Source organism: Syzygium oleosum, unplaced genomic scaffold (assembly GCF_021117445.2).
Source record: "Syzygium oleosum isolate NSW1041296 unplaced genomic scaffold, Sole_v2.1 Sole_v2.01, whole genome shotgun sequence".
NCBI lineage: Eukaryota > Viridiplantae > Streptophyta > Magnoliopsida > Myrtales > Myrtaceae > Syzygium > Syzygium oleosum.
This window is the reverse complement of record NW_026607485.1, coordinates 29,027,200-29,029,882: the sequence shown is the minus strand read 5'-3', so window position 1 is coordinate 29,029,882 and position 2,683 is coordinate 29,027,200. Positions and strand designations below refer to the sequence as shown.

The window sequence follows — 2,683 nt, the reverse complement described above, 5'->3', positions numbered from 1 at the left end:
TAGCTTTCATAGTAAAATCATTTCTCTTATAATGCTCATTGTTACACTATCGTAGTGGAGAAGTAGACTTCGCCACTACTCATCAGAAGCCACAGGTACAACACTTTCCAGTTTACCTTTCAGTTCTTACACTATGCACAGCTATTTCTTCTACTATTGGCTTCGGTTTTTATCATTGTCAACACCTCAGTTCAGCCTCAGGGCAAACCTAGTTACTTGCATGATTGCATCGGAGGATTATTAAATAAGAGTAACTTCATAAGAGTACATCTGAACAACTTAATGATGCCTTCGAATACATAAACAGTTAAAGATGTCACATACACGTACCCAAAAAGGTTATCTGAACAAACCAGTCTGACCAACTCGGACCATAAAGAACAAAATCTTTAGATGCATCTCAGAAGGGAGAAAAAAAACATCTAACCTGGGTCAAGATTTACATTAATACCGCACAATTAATCCCCATAAAAAAGGTTATCCTAAAGAGATCAATCTTTTTCTTGTGTCCAGATCTTCACACTCTTGTCATCGCCCAGTGCCCCTGATGCGATCATATTCTCTGTCGGGTGACAAGCTACTGATATGACCGCATCAGTATGACATTCCAATTTCTGTACTACTTTTCTCGTCTGTAGCTCCCACAGGTATACACATTTATCCTCCGAACCACTCACAACATACTTCCCATTTGTCACTGAGAAAGAAGCAGAAATACAATATTTTGAATTTTCATGACCTGTATATGTCTTGATAAATTTTCCTGTGGATATGTTCCATAGTCTCTGCAAGCACAATATAAGAATCCAAGTTAGCTAACAAAAAGGGGCCAAAATGAGAAGATAAAACACCCAAAGTTTTTGCTATTCATCGTCCTTCCTTTTTGTTCTCATGACAATAGGCGGAAGGGGAAGGAACTGACCCATAAGATTAAGAGCTTGGGAAGCTCTCATCTTTGAAGGGATTAACACCAATTCCGAAGACCTTTTCCCTAAAGTTCTAGTATTCTACTAATCATTGGACAATGGTTGGTAGGGTTCTTTCAGTAGATTAAAGGCATCAAGGCATGTCTGGAAACAAAGAAGAATGCACATTTTCTGCAACAAAAATAAAACAGAGAACAAAAGAAAATAAACATGTTTTCAAGACAAAAGAGTAGGTGAAATCGGGAAATAATTTCCTCAACGCCATGCATTACTAAGAAGATGCAAGTCCGCCACAAAGCTAAATTTTGACCACAGCTAGAACAGAGGAACCGATCAGAAATAAAGTTCTCCAAAGCTGCTTTCAGCATAATAGTAAAGAACCAAATTGACACAATCGAGCAAACCATTAAATCTGACAAAAGTTCCTCACATATAAAGTTTGGAAGAGCTCTCAAGTGCAGAGGCAAGCAAATGCTCCTTCAACCGACCCAACATCCCAAAATGATACTAAAAGGAAGTCATTGGCAGAACAGATAGTTCCTTAGTTTTTCATCATCAGTATTTCCATTCCCATGGCGTGATCAAAGTATTCTTTTGCCTTTCATTGATGAAGGTCGCCTTGCCAAATACAAGGAGGATAAAAGGAACAAAGTCCACCGCCAGCATTACATTTGCAGATAGAACATTCCATCTCAAGCTTGACTAGCAAACACCTTCAACCTCGTACGCACAGTGACAAGGCGAACAGACAGCAACCAGGCAGACAAGTGCACAAAATTTCACCTTCTAGAACCTAAGTAGAATCATACAACATCAGCCTAAAGATACAAACTTTAGCATCTTAAAGCTCCACTATCAGTCCATCAAACGAAACAGAGCACCAGAAAAAGCCCTAATCGCATCACCAACACATCCTTAGAATCTTCCACACTAAAACCCCACCACAAAATCATCGGCTTTTCAATTGAATAAAGAGAGGGACAACAGTACAAGCTCGAGACATTACCAGAGTATTATCGAGAGTCCCCACGAGGATGAACTTGCCGTTCGGCGAGAACTTGACGAAAGACACCGGAGGGTTCTCATCGTCGATGAGGGTCTTCATACAGTGCCCAGTAGAAGCGTCCCAAATCCGGCACAGCCCGTCATAGCTGCTGGAGACGATCATGGTGCCGCCGTGGTTGAAATCGACCGCGGTGACGGGATCGGAGTGGGCGGGGAGGACCTTGAGGCACTTGCCGCTCTTGACGTCCCAGACGCGGACGGTCTCGTCGAAGGAGCCGGAGACGAGGAGGTTGGAGTGGGGGTTGAAGTTGACGCAGAAGGCGTAGTTGGTGTGGCCGTGGAGGGTCTTGAGGAGGGTCCCCGTGGGGACGTCCCAGAGGCGGAGGGTCTTGTCGTCGGAGGCGGAGGCGAGGAGGCGGGTATCGCCGGAGAAGGCGAGGTCGGAGACGCCCTGGGAGTGGCCGTGGAAGTCGTGGAGTGGGGAGAGGGAGGCTGTGGAGTAGGCGCGGAGGGTCTTGTCGGCGGAGGAGGAGGCCAGGAGGTTGCCGTCCGGGGAGAACTTCACGGCCGAGATGGCCGCCTTGTGGCCGTTCAGGGTCTTCGCCAGGACGTAGGGCTTGTAAGGGGCGGCGGCGGGGTCGGCCGCCTCCGCCGTGGCCGTGGCCGCGGCCGACGACGACGTCATTCGTTCTCCGGCGACCGATTTGAGAGTGGTTGTGAGAGAGAGAGAGAGAGAGAGAGAGAGAGAGGGG

At 46.2% G+C, this 2,683-nt stretch overlaps 1 protein-coding gene across 1 annotated transcript; it reads right to left on the bottom strand.

The window, feature by feature from the left end:
- Positions 1 to 271: 271 nt before the first annotated feature.
- On the bottom strand, positions 272 to 2,683 carry LOC115685257 (COMPASS-like H3K4 histone methylase component WDR5A). The gene is made up of 2 exons (XM_030610286.2): positions 1,933 to 2,683; positions 272 to 785 (listed from the first exon to the last, which is right to left on the bottom strand). The coding sequence occupies exons 1-2, from the start codon at positions 2,614 to 2,616 to the stop codon at positions 492 to 494; spliced, it is 978 nt and encodes a 325-aa protein (XP_030466146.1). The 5' UTR covers positions 2,617 to 2,683; the 3' UTR covers positions 272 to 491.